Source organism: Culex pipiens, chromosome 3 (genome assembly GCF_016801865.2).
Source record: "Culex pipiens pallens isolate TS chromosome 3, TS_CPP_V2, whole genome shotgun sequence".
Classification (NCBI taxonomy): domain Eukaryota; kingdom Metazoa; phylum Arthropoda; class Insecta; order Diptera; family Culicidae; genus Culex; species Culex pipiens.
In genome coordinates, this window is record NC_068939.1 from 46,138,701 (window position 1) to 46,160,461 (window position 21,761).

General features: G+C 37.3%; 1 protein-coding gene across 3 annotated transcripts in view; it reads right to left on the reverse strand.

Annotated features, from left to right (window-relative positions):
- Positions 1-21,761, reverse strand: part of LOC120421528 (uncharacterized) — a 133,256-nt gene that overhangs the window by 66,817 nt on the left and 44,678 nt on the right. For 2 of the 3 annotated variants that reach the window (XM_052709247.1, XM_039584747.2), the window contains exons 2-3: positions 15,572-15,636; positions 6,779-9,011 (exon numbers count right to left, since the gene is read on the reverse strand). In XM_052709247.1, coding sequence (XP_052565207.1) covers positions 6,779-8,923 — 2,145 coding nt within the window. In that variant the 5' untranslated portion in view covers positions 8,924-9,011; positions 15,572-15,636. Of the gene's footprint in view, positions 1-6,778; positions 9,012-15,571; positions 15,637-21,544; positions 21,754-21,761 lie in introns of those variants that run through there. The other variant, XM_039584748.2, reaches the window with a different exon arrangement.

The following is a 21,761-nucleotide window of genomic DNA, read 5'->3' on the forward strand; positions in this document are numbered from 1 at the left end:
TAAAACTAGCCAAACTAGCAAACATTAGAAATATATAAGATAAAACTTGCCTGATAATGTTTCATGTAAATACGAGGTTACAAAAGCTCAATTTAATTTTAATTCGGTAGGTAAATATAGTTAAATTAAGTTCAGATCAGTTCAATTGTGGTGATTTTTTTTCATCTTCATCATCCCGGTACGAGAATCGAACTCGCGACCTCTGGATTGGAAATCCAGCACGCCGTTAGTCGAAATTCATCCCGAAAAAACGAAACGATTGGCACTACGCCCCCCGGGGCATGGCCTTCCTCTAACGTGGGATTTCTGCTCCAGCGCCTCTGACGAGACAGGAGAAACCGGGACCGACGTTTTACTTCACCATCCGATAGAAGCTCAGTGGATAAGGCGGGAATCGAACCCGCGTCTCATAGCATCATCGGGATCGGCAGCCGAAGCCGCTACCCCTGCGCCACGAGACCCACGAAATTCATCCCCTACCAGTCAATTTTCCCAGTGAGTAGAATTACTCTTTTAAGGGATCTGACTTTGCCGAGTTAGACAGGAATCGAACCCATCACCTTCCGCTTACAAGGCGAAACCCGTAACCTCACGGCCACGGTAGTTCGGCAAAATTTAGTGAAATTTGTTTTTTTACTAATTACAATGTATTCTAAATACTATCCAGACTCGATTATCCGAAGTCTTGATTATCAAAAGTTAAGATTTCCGGAGTTCGCTTATCCGAAGCTTTCTATAAAATCTTCGGATAATCAAAAAATAAATAAGAAAACTTATTTTTATATTTTTATTTTCTAAAAATAAGTTAATTTTTGAGAGGTTGAAAATTTAGTTGTTTTTTATAATGATAAATATAAAACTTCGAAGATCTGACAACCCTATCAAAAGTTATAAGCTATATAGTTTTATTTATACACTTTATAGAGGTTAGATCTCAGATATTGTGATGAAAACATTGTTCGGATCTGCCATGCGACCCATCGTTGGATGAGTTATGAAAAGACTTGGCCAACGCGTACAAAAGTTTGAAGATGTCATGAGAGATTGAAGGATGAATTCTTTATTTACTATATGGGTGTGAGGAAGGCACCTTTCACCTAAAGGTGGATTAATTAATGTTTTTTAATTGAATCAGTTTGAAAATAGTTAAGAAATTTGTAAAATATTTAAAGATTATTTTTCGAAAACAATTATTTTTATCAATGGAGCACCCGCAGTCGAGCAGTTTTTGACAGCTCGCTACATAAGAAATACATTGTAGAGGGGGGGGGGGGGGGTAAAAGATTCCCAAAAAAGTGTCCACGTGGTTTATGGATGGTCCCTTAAGCCCAACGTTCGTCAAACTATCCTAGGCTAGGAGCACGTGCACTCAGCAGGCAGCTAACCCATGCTGTACGGTCAGTTCGGGTTCGAGTTAGAGTCTGAGAGAGCCCCAGCTGCTTTCTCCAGTCGAGCGAGCGAAAATTGCTTAGGCATATACAGACGATGGCGGCGGCGATGGTCAGATTACGCAACCCCCCGGACACGGTCTTTGGAAAGTGGTCGGTGGCTAATGGTAATTTCGCAGAAGTGTGGACGTTTTTTTTTAGTTGGTTGACGTGGCTTTTTAACAGTTTTTTTATTTGTTGGAATTTTGGTTATGATTTGGAAATGATGCCTATATTTTTGAATAGTTTGGTACGATTTATCAGTTTTTTTTTAATTTAATTGTAAATTTATTTACTCCCACAAACTTCACGACCTCAACCCTTAAACAAATCAATAGTAACGCCCGAGTGAGTCAAGGTACAACCTATTCCTTCTTTATGCTTTCACCGCAAGTTATGACAACCAGAAAGCAGTAAATCGACTATCTAACTGCAAATTAATCAAGATATAGACCATCATAATTCTGTTAATTGAAGGTTTTTTTTATTTTTTTAATACCTATTCAATTGAAAAAGATTGATTTTGCATAACTTTTGATACTAGTTTTGATTTATGGCTAGTAGATTGTAAATAAATAAATTTTCTCAGTGATTCCAAGAATTTTAATCAATATTTACAGCTGCACCAACAAACAGTGTGAACATAAAATATGCAAAATCGATAAATCTAATCAGACTCGGTAAGCTAAAACTCTTGTTCGTGCTAAGTGCTGTCGTGGACCATTTCCATCCGGCTCCATGCAGCTCTCGTCTAACGGTCTAACGATCCCACTGCAATTAGAGGTGCATCCACGGGTGTGCCATCCGAGAGTCTGGGAAAATTGGCGCCAAAGCTTTGGGGGACCACTTTTAGTGAAAAGCGGGTCACTCCCTGGCGGTGAAAGTTTCGGTTAGTGTTACCTGATTGTGGGACTTTCTTTAAATCAAATTATATTAATTTCATGGGAAACTCGTTTCACGGGGAAACGATTCCTCCAAGAAGGTAATAAAGTTAAGAGAAAAAAGATCTCTCTTTAAACGTCTCGATTGCCTCTTTAGGCTAAAGATAATTACTTTTTGAACGGCGCCGCAAAATCGGCAATAAATATCGCATCTTAAGCGTTACATAACGAAGCCGTGGAGTCTGCCAAACTGGGAACCACTTTTTCTTCATCGATGAATGGACGAAGAAGTGGCCTGCGGTGGGCGGCAGTGTTGCCAGTTTTCGCGACATTCGTAAAAGCTGTGGAAAGTAACATCTAACTACATTTTCTTAAAAAAAATGATTTAATTAATGGACAAACATTCAACGACTGGCAACACTGCCTTCGATCGCCAAAGTCTCAAGTGGAGTGCTGGAGGGTGGAAAACTGCCGACGGTAAATTGGACAGATCCTCCCCCATGACTTTGCGGAAGCTGTGCGATAGGTTGTAATATGGTCGAAGAGTAGCAGAAAGAAACCGAAGCTGCCAAACGACTCATATCTCAAGTGGCACTTGACTTTCAAAGAAGACGAAAGGGTGGAGGGGGGGAGGGTAACCTGCGATAAAGCCACTTTGGATCGATTCCAAACAGGTGTACCAAGAAGGTGGAGCACAACCACGTGGCAACGAGAATTATGGATTAGGTAAAAGAGGGGCAAAAAACGGAAGTGTTTGTACCAACGATAAGTAGGGGGCTAACCCTCACCTGACCCGTGGGAACACTTCCACCGGAGAAGGTTTCGCACTTCAAATCTACCCGCCTAATGCAGGGTTAATCCCACAAGGAGAGCCCCGAGCCGGAAAGTGCCAGTTAAGGTCGATTCATCGAGTTTGAGAGTACTATTACACCACCCACCCGGATGTGTTCAGGGAAGTGGAAATTGAACCTGGGATAAAACCTTCTGGACTGCAAATCGGAAGAATTCCATAAGTTTCGAAAAAGCAATCAGCGTAGGAATTGGCATTTTTGGTCTCACACAATGGGCTTATTCTGGAGTTGGGATTTTCCATTTCACAGCTTGCAAAAAAAACTGGAAAAGGTTCATTTTTCACCCCCAGGTGGTCGGACTCTTTTATTAATGTTTTTGACTGACCAAGCAATGAAATGAACTTTTTTCCCCAGTTTTGCTGAACTTTCATAAGGTTAGCAGGTTATTTTGGCTTCACATAAATGCTTGTCTCTCTTAAACATTTTTTTCTTAATGTGATTTAAATTTAATAGTAAGGACTAATTTTAAACTAAATATCATCATTTTATTTAAATTGTTTAATTTTTGGCAGATTACAAATTCGATCCTATTTCCATCCTATTTTTTCACTGTTTCAAAGAATTATTTAGCAAAACTTTTTAGGGAAATTTTCTTCACTTCCTACTGAGCGGTTTAATGTTTAATGTTTAATGTTTAATGTTTAATGTTTAATGTTTAATGTTTAATGTTTAATGTTTAATGTTTAATGTTTAATGTTTAATGTTTAATGTTTAATGTTTAGTGTTTAATGTTTAGTGTTTAATGTTTAATGTTTAATGTTTAATGTTTAATGTTTAATGTTTAATGTTTAATGTTTAATGTTTAATGTTTAATGTTTAATGTTTAATGTTTAATGTTTAATGTTTAATGTTTAATGTTTAATGTTTAACGTTTAATGTTTAATGTTTAATGTTTAATGTTTAATGTTTAATGTTTAATGTTTAATGTTTAATGTTTAATGTTTAATGTTTAATGTTTAATGTTTAATGTTTAATGTTTAATGTTTAATGTTTAATGTTTAATGTTTAATGTTTCATGTTTAATGTTTAATGTTTAATGTTTAATGTTTAATGTTTAATGTTTAATGTTTAATGTTTAATGTTTAATGTTTAATGTTTAATGTTTAATGTTTAATGTTTAATGTTTAATGTTTAATGTTTAATGTTTAATGTTTAATGTTTAATGTTTAATGTTTAATGTTTAATGTTTAATGTTTAATGTTTAGTGTTTAATGTTTAATGTTTAATGTTTAATGTTTAATGTTTAATGTTTAATGTTTAATGTTTAATGTTTAATGTTTAATGTTTAATGTTTAATGTTTAGTGTTTAATGTTTAATGTTTAATGTTTAGTGTTTAATGTTTAATGTTTAATGTTTAATGTTTAGTGTTTAATGTTTAATGTTTAATGTTTAATGTTTAATGTTTAATGTTTAATGTTTAATGTTTAATGTTTAATGTTTAATGTTTAATGTTTAGTGTTTAATGTTTAATGTTTAATGTTTAATGTTTAATGTTTAATGTTTAATGTTTAATGTTTAATGTTTAATGTTTAATGTTTAATGTTTAATGTTTAATGTTTAATGTTTAATGTTTAATGTTTAATGTTTAACGTTTAATGTTTAATGTTTAATGTTTAATGTTTAATGTTTAATGTTTAATGTTTAATGTTTAATGTTTAATGTTTAATGTTTAATGTTTAATGTTTAATGTTTAATGTTTAATGTTTAATGTTTAATGTTTAATGTTTAATGTTTCATGTTTAATGTTTAATGTTTAATGTTTAATGTTTCATGTTTAATGTTTAATGTTTAATGTTTAATGTTTAATGTTCAATGTTTAATGTTTAATGTTTCATGTTTAATGTTTAATGTTTAATGTTCAATGTTTAATGTTTAATGATAAATTTGTAATGTTTAAATGCTTTTTTTTTTAATTTCGTCAGATATGGTATCATTCAAATAAAGAAAACACGAAACATTTATTGAATATTAACAAATTTTCAACAAAAAATATCTCTTTGCTTTTAAATTTCACAGATTTTTGTAAACAATCTTGCAATTTGCATTATTTTTTAATTCCTCAGAAACACATAACAACAACCAACGCTCAACATTAAACCCATCCTTTCCGGCAATATCTCCGGGGCAGCTCACTTCCCAGAATTAATAATATTGTGATAACACGCTTTTCCATGGCTCATCAGGTGCTCACTACCAACGCGGGCCAAACCCCTGGAGCGGCTGTGTCTATCACTCACACGTCCAACACACATTGCCAATGAACGCGGTTGAACCCGGGTTTGTTGTCTACCGCGCGTGTAGAGACACTTCTCCCTAGATCTAACCAAAACCAGTTAGTAGTGCAACTAGCGGGCAACTATCTGCTCGTATGACAGGGACAAACATACTGCACTTTCATTTATATTTTATCTAAAATTTGAATGATATTTGAATTTACGAAAAAATTAATTCCATGGTTAATTTAAATAAATTTTAATATTTTTTTTACAAAAGTATCACCGCTTTTATTTTTTATACATGATTTTTTTAAATCTTTTTATCTATTTTGAAGCCTTCCAATCACAGCTCTCCGTACAGGGCAATAAACAGCGAAAGCAAACCGCAAACTTGGTAAAAGACAAAACCTGCTTTAGACAGGCGGTGAAGCGGCAATAGCGGTTGAATCAGTTCCGCGTACCGCGCGCCGGGCCGCCTCGTCGTCGTCGTCGTAACGGACCTTAAACGGATAGGCAGGCAATCTAACCAAACTTGATGTGACGTTGTTCCATTACCGGTCGACGTGCAGTCATTACACTGCGCTCCACGAACACCATACTCTTTTCTATAGATTTTACAGAGCCGGTTCGTCGCGACTCTTCGCTAGATGTTCAACTGAATCTGAATCTAAGTTTTTGAAGAGAAATGCAAAATTTCCTTCTCGATCTAAGTTAATATTTGAAATAAATTCTGAACTATTTGGACCTAATAATTATTTGCCAGATTTGACTGCCACATCAAGGACTATAAGTGTGACAGTCAAAAAAGAGATTGGTCACTGACAGAGATTGCCTAATATTTGACACAGCTCGGGCGTCAGCTATCATCATCAGCTCCGGTCATGATCGTCATTTGGATGCGACCATCATCGGTTGATACGGTTGATACACACGAAGTTGACACGAAAGAATGCCGAAATCAACAATCAAACAGCCAGGCGACAAGCCTAAACATGCTTTCTCTTTCTCTCTCTTTTGCTATCTCTTTCTTGCTTGTGCTTGGTGACAGCAATCATTTGAATGCGTTCATGGGGAAGGTGATCATAATTAGACTGACATCCAACGTCAGTACATTGCTCGTCGTTTTTGCACCACGTTACCAATACAGCTTTACCAGAGAATAAAAAATGTAAGGTTGTTATGTTACAGACATGATCAGTATGTCAAAGAACAATACTGGTTGTTGATCAAAGTCACCCCGGTTGCTAGTATAGAAAATTGTCAGTATCGAAAACCATGAACGTTTCGATAAATCCCTTGATTCAGTCTGACATCCCTGAGGACTCCAGACGTCCTGATTGTGACCACTCCGTTAAAATGTCAATGTTCATGCTAGATATAAAAAAAAGGAATTGTCACTCACCTCCGTGCAGAACGAGCACCCGCACTGCGAGATCCGGGTTAGGTTCTCCGATCCGTACTCGCCCAAACACAGCTTGCAGGTAAACCGGGACAGCGTCGCGACTGCCACCAGCGGACTACTGCTTTCGGGTACAACCGTTGGGGCCACCGTCGTAGGACTAACACTGGCGGCCCCCAGCATGGCCGCCTTGGACGTAACGGACGTCCGGCTTCCGCTGCTGGTGCTGCTTTTCGACAGCGACGAGGAGGACGACGAGGAAGCACACGGTGACGAGTTTGCCGAGCACGAGGAGGACGAGGACGTTCCGGAGCCCTTGGTGGAGGCCAGTCGAAGCAAGCTGCCGACGTGCTTGCCGGTGCCACCCGAGTTGGTGGTGGTGGTGGTTTGAGTAGTTCCACCAGGAACCGCCACGAACCCTCCGTTGGACAGGTTCAGCGAGTAGCGGGAACCGGCCGCGGCCAGCGATAGAAGACTAGAACAACGGGAGCACGTGGCCACCGAAGCACAATTGCGGAGCCGATTCTTCGGTTGGATCGGCTGCTGCTCAAGCGTTTGCATGGAGTGAGTTAACGCGAGGACCGTCTCACACTTGCGCATTCCGGTGGGGGGCGAGGAGGAGGAACCCCCGCCCAGCAGCGGAACCGACTTGGGCGGGGCCAGACTGGTGCAGCTGACGTCCTTCTTCAGCAGTGGCACCACGGACCACAACCGCTGATGGACCGAGCTGAGCGAAGTGGTGGAAATGTTCAGTCGACTTCGCGTCATCTCTGCCAGGTTGTGATCCGAGGGGCTTCTGCTGATTTTAATCTCCGGCGAGGGAAGCAACGGAGGAGGAGTCATTGCAGCAGTTGGTGGAGGTGGCGGCGCCAGGGGAGGTGCCGGCGGAGGTTCCTTCGAGGGTCGCCGGCCGACCAGACTTTTGAGAAATGCCTCCAGTCGACGTTTGCGCGGAACGGGACCCCCGAGTGAAACCGGCACGTGCGAACCCTCGCCCGGAACTACCGATGAGGGTGGAACGACACAGCCGGAAGCTGGCACCGCCACCACCGGGGTAGATTTGGGTCCTCCGCCACCACCGCCGGATCCGGCGGTGATTTGGGGCGAGTGTGGTGACTCCAGCAGCGATGCCGACTCATGCTGGTTCTGGGGGTGGTGATGAAGGTGGGCGGTTCCCCCATTAGTGAGGGCGCTCCGTAGGCCAGCCAGGTTGTGCACTATCGATGCAAAGTCCCTCCTGGAATCCTCTCCGCTGCGCCGCTCCTCGTCCAGCAGCAGATCGTACCCGGGCGCGTTCCACGAGTGCCGAAAGTGGTTCCGATTGCTTCCCTTACGTTCCTCCCCGTTATCACCCGAAAACTCTTCCTCCTCTTCTTCGTCTTGTTGCCCGACAATTTTCACTTCCGTTCCCCAATCCCCCAGGCCCAGTGGCCACTGCAAGCTTCTCCTGTTGTACCGCTGCTGCTCTTCCTCAACGGACTCCAGCGTTGAGCCCCTGCCACCCTTGGCAGGGTGGTGAGCCCGGCGACGAACGACTTTCCCAACACTATCACTAGGCTCAATTCCCGGGATTCTTCGAGCAATTCCTTCCTCTACCTTCGGTAGCTCACTGCTAGCTTGATCTATCACAAGTGGTTCACCACCTTCATCCAGCTCCAGCTGGTCAAACTGATTCACTATGACACTCTTCCGCGGTGCCACCAACTCCTTGGGTAGCTCCTGCACACAAACTTCAACCCGCTTGAACTTGGCCTGTGGCGGCGGATTTATGCTGTGCACATCACTCCCTCCCAAACTCTTCCCACCGTACCCGCTCAAATCACTCGAGACTCGCTTGAGCTTGATCAGCTTGTTCACCGAACTGAACGTATCGCACAACGAGTTCCGGTTATTCACCCGATTCCTCCCGATCAAACTCACACTGTCACTGCTGTTCTGTTCTACCTCACCGACCAATTCTTCGTTCCGCTTGAGGCTCAAGTTGCGAACCAGCAGTTCGCTCAGATCGTTCGAAAGGGTCTTCAGCCCGGCACGAACTTCGACCTTTTCACCAGCAACGGACGGCGGTTCCGACGCGCGAAGAACCACAACCGACTGCGGTGTCACCGTCGGCGTTGACCCGGCTGGAGACGCAAGCGTTGAGGCCATCGCTGGGGCTAATTATTTCGGCGTTTGATCGAATCAATGGCTGCTCGGAGGAAAGGGTGTTGGGGTGGCCACGCTGGTATTGTCTAGCCTGTGAAAAGCGGAGAGAAAACGAGGAGTGGTTATTAATTAGCGCTATTGAATTGATTTATCGCGACGACGGGGTGATTGTGGCCAAGTTGGATTGTGGTGTGGGGACAATGCGGCTGAGCGTTGACTGGAGCGTGAATTATCAATTTTCGGGTGGGATGAGTTATGGAACTTCGTCGCCCACCTCCCGGATTCGACGACAAAGGGATAAAGGTCACGGGTGCAGTCAGATGGAAATTGAATTATTGCTGGTGGCTGGAATCAATTACGTGTTATGAGATGCCTGCTGGCATTAATCAGTACATAATGCGAAAATTGAAAAAAACGAGATTTAAATATGGAATTGAACTTTAATAGAAAACTGTGTTTCTACAAAATCACTAAACATTTAAAATGATATGATTTTTGTAAGGCATTTTACACTAAACTCTTGAGTATCGAAATTGCACATTAAAACAAAATTTGTAATTTCAACAAACCATTTCATTGCAATACAGTTTATTTTGTTTGTAAACGTACTATTAATTGAAAATAACGGCAAAAAGAACATTTGTTTACCCTTTTTCTCCTAAACCTTTTTTCAAAAATCATAACTTTTATTAACAAAATATTGCCAAGTCGTTTTTGTACGCCTCACACTTAAATTTTTACGTTTTAAGTTTTATCCTTTCATATCATTATTAATTTTGGAGCAAACTTGGTAAATCCTAAATCTTTGACTAAAAATGTAGGCTCAACTAATTCCAGAAATTCATATTTTTGGTCATTTTATTGCCATTAAAATTTAAAGTATAAAGTTTACAAAAAAATTTAATAATTTTTGAAAGTCAACCATTTACAATGCATGTGAGTTATTCTCAAAATTTTCGTTCGATAACTGGGCTGTAGCCCAGGTAAAAAGCAAGGGAATGATTGATCGAGAAAAATCACAAATCCGCAAAAATAATTTCAAGATTGTTCAGGTGTAAACCGAAAACGCGATCAAAAATTAAAGTGGACGTTTAAGGCTCTTAACTTCTTATTTATTTGTCGGTGTACAGGACGCCGCAGAGCAATTCCATGTCAAATAGGGAATCGGTTGTACCCGACCCTCTCCGATTTCAATGAAACTTTGTAGACATGTTATCCTAGGCATATATAAGCCATTTTTGTGTATATAGAGCCAGTAACACTCGATAATGACATTTGAGAAGGGCGTAAGTGTTTTAAATATTTTTGTGTTTCGTAATTTAAATATTGCTGTATCTCGAAGCCGTTGCATCGTATCAAAAAGTGGTCAAAGACAAACTTGTAGGAAATTTGACGGGCTTTCCGAAAAAAAATACACTGAAAGAAAAAAGCACTCCACTTTTATGAGATTTTTTGATTTTTAAGTTTAAAAGTCAAATTTGAAGGTGAGCCCACGATTTTTTTTCGTTCACAATTTTTGTGAGAATAGCCTAAGATGTTACAAAAAGACTCACGAAAAATGCAGGATGGAGCAACTCACCTTCAAAAATAAAAAAATCATTTACTGAAACTGTTTTTTTGAAAAGTGCTCTAAACGTCAAAATTTTCAAAAACTGAATACGGGAATCGATTCTCCAGACAATTTTACATAAAAGTCTCCACATTGATCATTGTCCTAAGTCCAATCCTTGTGAAGTTACAGCGGTTTTAAAAATAAAAATGTTGAAAAAATAGGTTTTTTGATGGTTTTTGGCGATTTCTATATGACCGACTTGATTTTTCAGTCTCGAAAATATTTTTACCGGAAAGCTCGTCCAATTTCCCATAAGTTTGTCTTTGACCACATTTCAATTGGATGTATGGGCTTACAGATATAAGCTAATTACATTGCTCATAACTGAAAACATAATATTTTTTCAGTGTAGTATAGTAACCTGGATAGTAAATAACTAGATCAATTTTTGTCTTTATGATTAGAACTCTTCAGGAAAATGTGACAAGGAAAACCAAATTTCTGTATGGTTTTTTTTGACTTTTTAGGTCACTGCAATTTTTTTTAAGTTTTTGTCCAAATTTCCACCAAAAATGAGAAAGTTATTTTTTTTCAATTTGTGATACTTTTTATTAGAAAATAACGAAATTCAGGCCTGAAATTTGAAAAAAAAAACTTTCTATAATGTTATCCAATTTTTATTTTAATCAAGTGTAATGCATTTTTTGGTTTCAAATCTCAAGTTTTTTAGCAACATTAAATATTTTTTGAAGCATTGAGCTTCAAAATATTTTTGAAGAGCTTTAAAAATTTCTTACATTTTTTTTATTTCAGACTTAGTTGATTGTTGCTGAAATATAGCATCTAAAAGATTATTCAATTCAATTAGTTTTTATTAGTAAATAATCAATTCACAATTTCGTAAATCTTATAACTAGGCTTAGTGATTTTTCACGCACAAAAATTGCAAATTTCACGGGGACCTTAATTTCAAAACACCAAATTTCACGGAAATTTCACGGAACGTGATAAATATTAAAATAACTATGAAAATTTTATGTTGACTTACAGAATGTACTTTTCATGCTTTATTACATATTATTTTTCAATAAACTAAAAAAATCTTACTTTAATTTCAACGTGAAAAACAAATGTTGATTTAATAAAAATCCATTTGGTTTATGGTTGGGCTCTATAAATATTTAGAAAAAAAAAAAAAATGTTGGGCATGCGTATTGTCATTTATTGAGCTGCTTTTGTAATGTTCGTCTAATATAGCTAAACAGTTTTTGCTGATTTGCTACTAATTTAGCATTTTACATTTTATTGAATTTCATATAAAAGCCAAATTTAATTCAATTCAATTTGTGTTATTATTAGAATTTACCAGTTCTGTTCCAGGATGTTACATTTGGGTAATTCTCTACCAACTCACACGAAATCGGGAAAAGTTGCCCCGACCCCTCTTCGATTTGCGTGAAACTTTGTCCTTAAGGGTAACTTTTGTCCCTGATCACGAATCCGAGGTCCGTTTTTTGATATCTCGTGACGGAAGGGCGGTACGACCCCTTCCATTTTTGAACATGCGAAAAAAGAGGTGTTTTTCAATAATTTGCAGCCTGAAACGGTGATGAGATAGAAATTTGGTGTCAAAGGTACTTTTATGTAAAATTAGACGCCCGATTTGATGGCGTACTCAGAATTCCGAAAAAACGTATTTTTCATCGAAAAAAACACTAAAAAAGTTTTAAAAATTCTCCCATTTTCCGTTACTCGACTGGAAATTTTTTTGAAACATGTCATTTTATGGGAAATTTAATGTACTTTTCGAATCTACATTGACTCAGAAGGGTCATTTTTTCATTTAGAATCAATTTTTTCATTTTAAAATTTCGTGTTTTTTCTAAATTTGCAGGGTTATTTTTTAGAGTGTAACAATGTTCTACAGAGTTGTAGAGCAGACAATTACAAAAATTTTGATATATAGACATAAGTGGTTTGCTTGTAAACATCACGAGTTATCGCGATTTTACGAAAAAAAGTTTTGAAAAAGTTACTTATTGCGTTTCTCTTTGTTTCGTCGTCCGTGTCTGTCGCGGGTGACCATGAACGGCCATGATCGATGACGACCAACTTTTTCAAAACTTTTTTTCGTAAAATCGCGATAACTCGTGACGTTTATGAGCAAACCCCTTATGTCTATGTATCAAAATTTTTGTAATTGTTTGCTCTACAACTTTGTAGAACATTGTTACACTCTAAAAACTAACCCTGCAAATTTAGAAAAAACACGAAATTTTAAAATGAAATATGTTGTTCTAAATGAAAAAATGACCCTCCTGGGTCAATGTAGATTCGAAAAGTACATTAAATTTCCCATAAAATGACATGTTCCAAAATTTTTTACAGTCGAGTAACGGAAAATGGGAGAATTTTTAAAACTTGTTCAGTGTTTTTTTCGAAGAAAAATACGTTTTTTCGGAATTCTGAGTACGCCATCAAATCGGGCGTCTAATTTTACATAAAAGTCCCTTTGACACCAAATTTCTATCTCATCACCGTTTCAGGCAGCAAATTATTGAAAAACACCTCTTTTTTCGCATGTTCAAAAATGGAAGGGGTCGTACCGCCCCTCCGTCACGAGATATCAAAAAACGGACCTCGGATTCGTGATCAGAGACAAAAGTTACCCTTAAGGACAAAGTTTCACGCAAATCGAAGAGGGGTCGGGGCAACTGCTGTGTGAGTTGGCGGAGAATTACCCATTTGCAATTCAGAGATTTGGAGGACCTTTCTACTGAGATCAATTCAAAAACCTTTGCAGGGAAGGTACATTTTTCTACGTTTAGATTTTGCTACCTGAGTGCTCTTTTAGGGAAAAAAAGCCAAATTTAACACAACAATCTAACAATCACTTTTTTGCGACATTTTGCCCAGTAAAAATAGTTTTAAGGTTTTCATCTCACTTTTCAAAAACTAAAATAAAAATCAATAGGCAAAAATAATTTAATCTGTAACGAAATCTTCAAAATTTTATTCAAAATTAGAAAACAAAAAAATAACTTCCATGGAAAACATCCACCCAAATAATCAAATATAGTGAAAATTAAACAAGCTCAGAAATATTCTGAAATGTTCTTAAAATGTGACTTTAAAGAAAAAAAAAACTATTTTTTAATCTTGAATAAACCAAGCTTGAATCTGTCAACTACTTTTAAAATGATATCTTTCAAAATTCAAATTAAATAATAGTTAAATTGTTATAACGGCGAATGAAAATAATGTTAAATTCAGTTAGTTTCCTAAGAAAAACTGATAAACTTTTGTTTATAGTATCAAGAAAATAGCAATATTTTTCTTCCTCTTCTCTGATGGAATTAATTTTTTCAATCTATTTTTTTTGTTTGCTCCTCCGGTTATATCATTGATCGGAAGAAAAGGGAAAGACGACTTTTGTCACTGAATGTTACTTTTAAATGAATGTTTGCTATTAAGGCCGTGGCCGTTCCCCCCCTTCAAAGTTGACCTAAATAATCAGGCGGCAAAAAAAATATTTTTTCGAAAAACTTCAATTTTTTGATAAAGTAATCAACAGAAATCCATTTAAATGCATTTTCCTGCGTTTATAATCATATTTTGCATGTTTGAACTCCTTTGAAAATATTTAAAATTTTCATGAAATACCAATGCACAGTCCCACTAAAAGCTTTTCTCTTCGCGAAAAAATCCGTAAATACATCGATACAATCAACCCCCGGTGGTTGGTCACTTTTTCGTTTGACACTTTTTTAGTTTGTACCCCGTTGGTTGGTCAAAGTCAAACTAAAAAACTCCGTGTAAAAGGGGTGTCAAACTAAAAAATGACCCCGTTCGTTTGACAACAGTTGGTGTCAAACCATCGGGGTTTGAGTGTATTTTGAAAACTAATGATTGGAAAGTAGCTGGACGCGTGTAAAATGCATTTTAAAACACATTCTCCATCAAAACGTTGAAACCTAGGCTTGTAATTTCAATTTTTATATTTTTTTCGCAAATAGTTTTTTCGCAGTGTCACTTGAGTACTTTCCAAATTTAGAGTCAAGCCTAAAATTTTAACATGTGTAAAATGAGTGCTTTTTTGTGGAACTTCATTCTTACTAAATTTTTAAGTTTTTTGTTTGTTTTGATTTGTTTAGAAACTTGTTGCTGCCAAATATTTAAAGAAAAAATCGATGTTTATTAAGATTCAGCTTAGACTCATAACAAACAAAAATGAAATTTTAAAATTGGCATTGAAAGTGGTAAGCGTTAAATATTTCAAAAATTACCTTTCCAAATTGCAAATGCTAGGTTTTCAATTTGCTAAATAAAACTTGAGCAAGATTTGTTAATGAAGATATGTTCCAAAATTCTGAAAAGTAGCCCTAAACCATCACTACATAGTTTTCAATTTTGATAATGGTTGAATATTACCTCTTTTTCGATGTGATTTCACCTCAATTTATGTGGAATAAGTAAAATTACCCACAAAAAGATGTAAATTTACATACATTTCGAGGCTTTTTTTAAACACAAAATATGTCAAGATTCCCAAACGTTGTTTTTTTAGCTATCATTTTTTAAAGTGTAGTTTCGTTCTAAAATTCTAAATAGGAACGAAAAAAAACGAAGTTGACTTTATAGCTGTCGGCCACCATTGCTTGTACCAACCACTAGTGTCTTCCTTTTTATCTACAAGAACTTCGCCGCCCTGGGCTTCTAAGTGTATGAAAGTATGGCACGGAGCGACGGCGCCGAATACCCATATTTACACAAAGAATTTTAGAGCGCCCGCGGCGGGATTTGAACCGGCGACCTCTGGATTTCAAAATAGGAAACAATGTTCAAAATGGAACTCATTTCTGGTATCATCGTCAGAGAAACTTCCTTATAATCCATTCATATCTGATTTGAAAATAAATAATTCAAAAACCCCGGTAGTGTTACGGTTCCTTATACCGTTTCCATACGATTATGAGCTAGCTGAATTAGGAAACAAAACCACCCTCCTCCGCTTGACTCCGACTCCAGTGGAGTGAGACTAATCTTGATGAGTTCTCTTTGTCTCCATAGTCCAGAACTCACAGCTTGTGTTTACTTACCATCTTGGCAACTGGTCTGATGTCGAGTCACTTCCCGAAAACAACACGCCAACGATGACGATGATCTGCAAGAATCACAAAAGGAGAAACAAAAACAGAATATTAGTATGCAGACTAATCTGGTTTTAAACTAGTATCTCAAGTCGTGTCGACGATTATCTGACGTTTGCATGACTAAGTATCTCGATTAAGTTTCCTCCAACTCGGAAGGCACATTAATTTTACATCAACTCGGGGGTTTCCTGCGAAGCCACTTGATTTACCTTCTGGTCAACCACTTGACAGACTCCAATCCAATTTTGCAAAGTTCGAGCAAAGAGAAATCTCGTCTCGACTTGGAATCATCGTCTTCACCCTAACTTAGTATAGTTGGCCAGCAGCTGGCCCACACCTGGCTGATGAGCTCAGGCTTCCGTCGTAAACAACCTTTTTACGACCACCCACGCACACCTTACCCTTGCAGACAGGAGTTGCTTCTACAGAAATCAGAACGGAGGAGCCTAGCTCCAGCTAGATGGGTAATCTTGAACCTTGGGAAATCTGTCTGTCTTTTGTGTCCTTTTGGTGTTGTTTTGTAACAGCAGAAGCGTGTCCTTGGGGTTTGAATCAATTGTTAAGAGGTTATGCAGCCGAATTAAAGGAAACAACAAATCAAAAATGATATGGCCAAATTATCAAAAACCGTAGAATTCCAAGTAAAACTTACTTCGATACACCGTGGAGAATTTCCCTTTTCCTCTTAAAAAAAACATCATCATTCACCAGCTTCCAAATTGTGAACATATATTAAGTATTTTCTGAAACTTTTTGCATCGATCTTTAAAAAAGCATTCTGTAAAGATCAAAATAGCAATTTGATCAAAATGAAATCTGCAAAAAATGCTAAAAAATATTTAATAAGTATAAAAAGTCTGCAGGTAAGTCCTTAACCCACAAAGAACACATTTTCCTCGTAGACCAGACGGGAAAACGACGAGAACGGCAGATCATAACTCCGACTAGGAGTAGGACGAGCCATGTCGTCGTATTCGTCCTCCTCGCCAGAGCACAACATCGGTTCGTTAGGCTTGGGACCCCGAACGACAAGCCTGGAAGATATATGGCGTGGTACGTTCAAAATCTTGGCAACATAAATATTCATTCATCATGTTGCCTTTCGAGCCACCTCCCCACCCTCTTTTACGTGTGCTCCTTGTGCTTTTGTGGGTTCTGACGTAGTTTGAGCATCTCGCAAAAGGACGAACTTGGCCGCTCTGAATCAAGTTAGCAAAATATTGACCCCAATTTGAGCGCTTCATTAAAGGGTCATTCTTTGATCAGAGACCTTTTCGGCAGAATTTAATTCGCCTTTCACATGATTTAATCAACGAATTTGCCCGAGAGTTTGCGTAGGTGTCGTCCCTGGAGCCAAATGTAAAATGAAATTACAAAGAAAATCGTTCTCGCAGCATAACCAGCTTCGATTTCAATGGGAAAGGGTTGAAAAGTGTCGCATGTTATACACATTCCGATGTCGTGCAAATCCGAGAGCTTACACCCACTCGCGAGCAGAAAATTCAATTTTAAACGTCAGCTGGCCACACTGCCATCCATCAGCAGCTTGTTCGATGGCACTGACAGAAAAAATTGAAACTCAAAAAAAAATCAATCAAAAAAAATTAATCAAAAATCATTCAAAAATAATTTAAAAAAAACTAAAAATTTCAAAACAACGTCAAAAGTTATCTTTATATCTGTGATCCTTTCCCCAACTTTTCAGAAGCAGGCAAAATTTTAAAGTCAAATTAGTCGCACATAGGGATATTATGGCGAAAGCTGAGAGCGAGCGTGGGAGGTCGTGGCGAAAAACATTCTAATTTTGAGGGAAGCCGACGAGCAAGATGGATGGCTGGGGCTTCCAGCACTCGGCGTGGCGTAAAGTTGACATCTTAAGCTTTTGGGAAAAGCCTTGCGAAAAGGTTTACTGAAAATTTTCCACCGGTTGAGTAAAGTTTCATTTGCGTCATTAATTTGCACAATTTTAATTAGTTGTTTGATTATTTTGCACATTATGTTATCAACTTTTGTAGTTTTTCGTTATAAACATTACTTTTGAAGATGTTGAATGTCTCAACAGCAGCATTCGATTGCTTGCCTTTAGAATAAAACATTAACCCTTAATCACATTATACCATTGGTCGCAACGCTTGCTTAGAGCGTATCCAAGACCTTTAATCTTCACAAAAACCGTCCAACTCCAAGCGAAACTCTTTTGAGGACACCGTGGAGATTTTCCCTTGTCCCCTGAAAAAAGTGGAACATCAACTCTTGTAATACATTCAAATTGATTTATTTTCTTTCAAGTTTCAAAAGTAACTGAAATCACTACTTCATTGCGACATTTTTAACCTGTCTGCTGGTGAAATCACTGACAAATTTGTCCAGCAGCGTAACTCGTCAACTGAGTCACGTCATACGTGCCGCAGTACTGTCGTCGTCGTCGGGCAGAACTGCAAACACACACAAGCAACCCTCGTTGACCTAGACCTAGACCGCCACCAAGACCGGCTCTCGGATACAAACAGTTCCAAAACTAAATACACCGCCGTTTTGTTGTCCGACGTTAATGGCTGAGCGAGAGGCTGCGAAGGGAGGCTAAAAATAGAACCTTAGAACGACCGGCGCGTCGAGAACGTGCATTAGATTGGGACTGGGACCAGTTTCAGGGAAAGACAGAGAGGTTAACGGGGGATTAATTGGCAACAGTTTTGGGGTAATCAAACTGTGTTCCCCTTGCCCTGTGATGGTGGGCGAGACGTGTTGTTCACACAGTTTGTTTTAGCTGTTGTTTAGTCTTGTTTATGTTTCGACGGGGCCCGCTCCGGGACTGTGGTGGGGTTGTGAAAATTATGAAGGTTTTAATACTGTTTTTGATTTATTGCTCAATATATTTCCTTCGACAGATTGTTTATGGTGATTGAATTAGCTCTAATAAATCCAACTAGAGTAGTCGAAATGGAAAAAAATATGTTGTGCTTCTTGACAACAATGAAATTAATTTACTGAATTTAAAAAAGGACATTTCCTTATTGGCCCAGATTTTTTTTATCTGTTTGACTGATTGCGATTCATGTGTTTCAATAACAAAACTCGACATTGTTGAAGTTGATGTCAGTAAACGCTTCAGTTTGTAAAAGTTACCGCTCATCCTAATCAACTATGCGCACCCCCTTATTTTTGCTACCTCATAGATAAATGTGGGTGCCAATGGTTGTTTAAGATAATTCCCTAGCACTTAAACCCTGAATTTACATTTTTTTGTATTAGCAAGGAAACTATTAAAATTCAATTCTATCCATTGAAACATGTTCAGGGAGCCCAAATCTCCCATACCTTTCGGAAACTGGAGCGTTTACTGACATTTTAAGGTAATATTTCACTGTTTCCCATTCTGCTCTTTATTTTATTAATTATTACCTGGAATTAATTCCGGAGTGAACACTGGCACTGGTAATATTAAAAAAAGTAGTTTAACAAAAATTATTTAAGGTGCCAGGCCAATTCTTTTGCAAACCCAGATAAAAAGAATTATTTTTTGGGCTGTTTTCAAAATTGAATGTTAAATTATGTTTGATTTTATACAAACCGGGATAACATTTAGGCCGTTGCAAATATTTTTCAAAGTTTACGTCGCCCTCCCCCCCCCTCCCCCCCCCCTTCAAAATTGATTCGAAAAATCAGGAGGCAAAAAAAATATTTTTTTCATTAAACAAGAAAAATTTCAATGGAAATAGAAGTCTAATCACTAGCGTGTCCAAATCCTCAAGGAAGGTGGGGCAAAAATATAAGTGAAAATTTCGTCGTTTATGGACACCCCTGACCAATTTTAGAACAAATTTCCATGTTGCCCCACCCTGTGCACGCTAGTGAGTCTAATCAACTCAAAACAACCAAAAACGCCTTTTTCTGCATTGATAATAATATTGAGTTTATTTGGGCTTGTTTGAAAATATTTTGAACTTTTATGAAATTACAATGTTCAGCAGCGCAAAAACTTTTTTTTTCTCACAAAAATAAAAATTTTGCCAATACTCAGAAATTTTGGAAACTTATGATTGCAAAACAACCGGACAGGTGTATAATGCATTTAAAACAAATTTTTCATTAAAATGTTGAAACCGTGGCCTGTTATTTGAATTTATTAACTTTTTTATTTTTGCCCCCTGATTTTTTGGACCGTTTTTGAAAAATATTTGCAACGTCCTTAACTAAGGCTGGTACAAATATTTTTAAAAGTTTTTGTCACCCCCCCTTCAAAATTGGCCCGAAAAATCAGGGGGCAAAAAAATATTTTTACAATAAACTTCTAAATTTCAATGAAAAGTCAAGTGCAACCAGCTGAAATCAAATTAAAATACATTCTCCTGCGTTTAAAAACATTTTTAGCATGTTTGGGTTTATTAAAAAATCTTAAGATTTTTTGAAAATTTTCGATGCAAAATCTTTTTTTTCGATACAATTTTTGTTTTTGTCAGATCTTAGATTTTTTGAAAACTAATGATTGCAAAACAACTGAACTAGTGTAAAATGCATTTTAAAACACTTTTTTCATTTAAATGTGAAGACTATGGCTTGTTATTTAAATTTTTATATTTTTTTATTTTTTTTCCCCCCCCTTGACCTCGGCCAGGGCCGAGGGACAAAAACTTTTTTAAATATTTGCATCGGCCTAATGTAAATTTTAAGAAAATTATTAAAGGTTAGAATTTTGCTTAAAATTCTTTCTTATTTTTATAAAAAATATCGACTTAAAAATGTGAGAATTTCGCGTTCGAATTCAGTTAAAAATGAATTTTCACATTTTTATTAAATTTATTCTACTAAAATTTGATTGCTTATAAATTTGAAGATTTTTAAGAGTTGTGTATCAAAAAAAAAATTTAATTTATTATTTAGAAACATATTTTATTTTCTCTTGGCATTCCGTTTTCCATTTTGAACTCATTTTTATTGAGAAAATCAAGCTTTCACAATTTATAAATAAACCAATTAATCAAAATTTTCGCAATTATAGTTAACTAACTTTTTAAATGCTTTAAAATGTGATAAAATCATCTTCTTGAAGTACTTTGATCACTTCTCTTCGACCATCAATATGGTTTCATACCATTCCATATGTATCCAATTTGTACTTTTCATTGGATGGAAAAATCTCAAACCAAACCAATCACAAAACCAATCTCAAAAAAATCCTGGAATTTGTGATTTTCCGGTTATGACAAATTTGTATTATTCCCCTTCTTTTCTGTTTATTTTTCAATTCTTTCGCAGCTCCCAACTGACTCCAAAATGCAACTGTGTACACAATCTGAAAATCGAATCTCATTCAATTACCCCCTTCACGAAAATCACCCCTTATCAGCAATAACCAATTATGCGGCCTCTATCACCCCCCAGGAGATGCTTTTGGCCAAATATTTACGCGGTAAATTGAATTCCGTGTCATCAAGGTTGAAAAACGCGCTCTGTTGATTGTTTATTTCGAAGTTTCTCTCTCACACTCACACACGGACGAGTTTGAACGCACAATGTGACAACAATGAGTTGTGTGGTGAGCGTTGAAAAGATAATATTTTTGTTTGTACCGCGTCGATGATACATTTATCGCACCCTTCGGAAGTAATAGGCTCGAGTGAAGTGCGATCGAAGGTTAGCAATTACACGGCTGACCAGAATAATCAGTGGGGGGTAATAAAGTGTGACCTGGTTATTGATTGCCATCTGTGTGACAAAGCAGTGATTGTTTAAAAAATATTTTTAAATGAATCGCAACAAATTGATGGAAAATAATTTCAAATGATTTTAAGGAGAAAAATTGCATTCGAAAATTTTAAGTTTTTTTCTAAAGAGTTGAAATAGTAAATAAATTTACAACCATTCTTAAAAGTACTTTAATAATTACCAGCAAAAAACAAATCAAAATAAATCACATACTTTCTGACAGGTGACATTCCCATCATCAAGCGCCCTCTTATCATCGCCTTTAGCAACACTCCACTGTCTGGCACACACTGCTCTGTGAAAGCAGCGAAAAAAAATCACCCAAGATAACACACAACCGTCACACTGCTCTGGTTTTGCGCTTACGGGTATGGCACGACAATCTTCACCAAAATACAACATACACACTACAGACGACGAAGGAAACGAC